At 41.1% G+C, this 1,886-nt stretch overlaps 1 protein-coding gene across 1 annotated transcript; it reads left to right on the top strand.

The window, feature by feature from the left end:
- Window positions 1-845: 845 nt before the first annotated feature.
- LOC140183255 (uncharacterized) lies at window positions 846-1,502 on the top strand. Its single transcript, XM_072231286.1, has 2 exons — window positions 846-1,043; window positions 1,161-1,502. The coding sequence occupies exons 1-2, from the start codon at window positions 846-848 to the stop codon at window positions 1,500-1,502; spliced, it is 540 nt and encodes a 179-aa protein (XP_072087387.1).
- The last annotated feature ends 384 nt before the right edge of the window (window positions 1,503-1,886 follow it).

The raw sequence follows: 1,886 nt of genomic DNA, 5'->3' as shown, positions 1-1,886 counted from the left end.
ACTGCTGGTAGAGATGCTGCAAGCTGAGATCATTCGGGAGAGTCACAATGCCTTTTCTATCCCGGTGTTGTTGGTAAGGAAGAAGGATGGAAGCTGGCATTTTTATGTTGATTACTGTGCTCTCAATGCCGTTACAATAAAAGACAAGTTTCCAATCCCCACCATTGATGAAATCCTTGATGAGTTGTGTGGTGCAGAATATTTCTCTAAGTTAGACTTGCGCTCGGGGTATCACCAAATTCAAGTGCATGACAGCGACATTCCAAAGACGGCTTTTTAGACTCATTTGGGACATTACAAGTTTGTTGTTATTCCTTTTAGTCTCTCCAATGCTCCTTCCACCTTCCAAGCCACTATGAACAAAGTCTTTGGCCCTTACCTCTAAAAATTCATCGCTGTATTTTTCGACGATATTCTAATTTACAGCAAGTCCAAAGAAGAGCATTTATGTCACCTTAAAATAGCCTTCACTGTGCTGCAACAACATCACTTCGTTGCCAAGCTTTCCAAATGTGTTTTTTTTTAGCAACCGGTTGAGTATTTGGGGCATGTGGTGACTAAACTTGGAGTTCAGGTGGATAATTCTAAGATTGCTGCCATCATCGATTGGCCTAGGCCTTCCAACCTGAGACAGTTGCGGGGGTTCCTTGGCCTCACAGGGTATTACCGTTGCTTTGTGTCTAAGTATGTGTACCTCGCTGCCCCATTGACAAAACTCTTCAAGCACAACAACTTTCGTTGGGACCACACATCTGATTTTGCCTTTGAGAGACTCAAAAATCAGCAGTGACACACACACACCAGTGTTGGCTCTTCCAAATTTCTCTCTACCTTTCACGGTTGAGATGGATGCCTCGGGTCATGGCATAGGAACACTACTCTCAAAGCAGGGACATCCTATCACTTACTTTAGTAAAAAGTTTAACCAATGCTTGTTAGTTGCTTCGGCTTATATTCGTGAGCTTTGCGCTATTACCCAGGCAGTGGCCAAGTGGTGGCACTATTTGTTGGGCATCGGTTCTGCATTAAGACCGATCATCAGGGTCTGTGTAAACTCATGAACCAAGTGGTCCTTACACCAGAACAGCAATATTACCTTACAAAATTATTGGGATTCGACTTTGAGGTAGTGTATCGATTTAGTAAGACGAACTTAGCAGCTGATGCATGCCTTATCAAGACGGGGTGAAGAATCATCTGAAGCCTGCCTTCAAGCTTTCTCTACTGTCAATACCTCATTGACTCCATCACTCTTACGGGCTATGAGGGAGGACCTTGACACTCAGTTACTGATTGAGAAATATCAGAAGGGAGCGTTGCCTCCTAAGTATCTATTGCAAGAAGGGCTCCTCATGTATAAAGGAAAACTATATGTGTCGGATTTTGAGAGCATTCGTACCCAGCTACTTATTGAATTTCATACGTCGCCTATGGCTGGGCATCCAGGGGAACTTAAGACTTATAAGGCTATTGGTGATTTATTTTTTTGGCCAGGCCAGTGACGTAAGCGGAAATTGGTAGATTAAGAATTATTTAGAAAAATGGCGTTGCAAGTACAGTTCTTAACCGGAAAAAATCCACTTATCAATTTAGAAAAGTTTTGTCACAAATTTTAGAAATAAAATACTGGGAGTATGAGTCCCAGGTCGTCTCCTAACGAGTTGCAGGAAGATGTGCTATTTTATCAATCAGAGGTTTTCCAAATTGGTTTTGAGTTTGATAAACAGAAAATTAAATTGGGGAATTTATGTGATTTAAATAAGAAATCTTGACCGGGAGAAGATTAATTGGAAGTTCTATCCTTGTTGGACTTTTATCAAGATCAATTAATAATTAGTCATTGTTTTCACTTAGTTAACCTTTAACGAATGAAGGAAAGTCAACTA

This window comes from Arachis hypogaea, chromosome 3, assembly GCF_003086295.3.
Source record: "Arachis hypogaea cultivar Tifrunner chromosome 3, arahy.Tifrunner.gnm2.J5K5, whole genome shotgun sequence".
NCBI lineage: Eukaryota > Viridiplantae > Streptophyta > Magnoliopsida > Fabales > Fabaceae > Arachis > Arachis hypogaea.
Note: the sequence above shows the minus strand (reverse complement) of the source record. Positions and strands in the feature narration are given on the sequence as shown.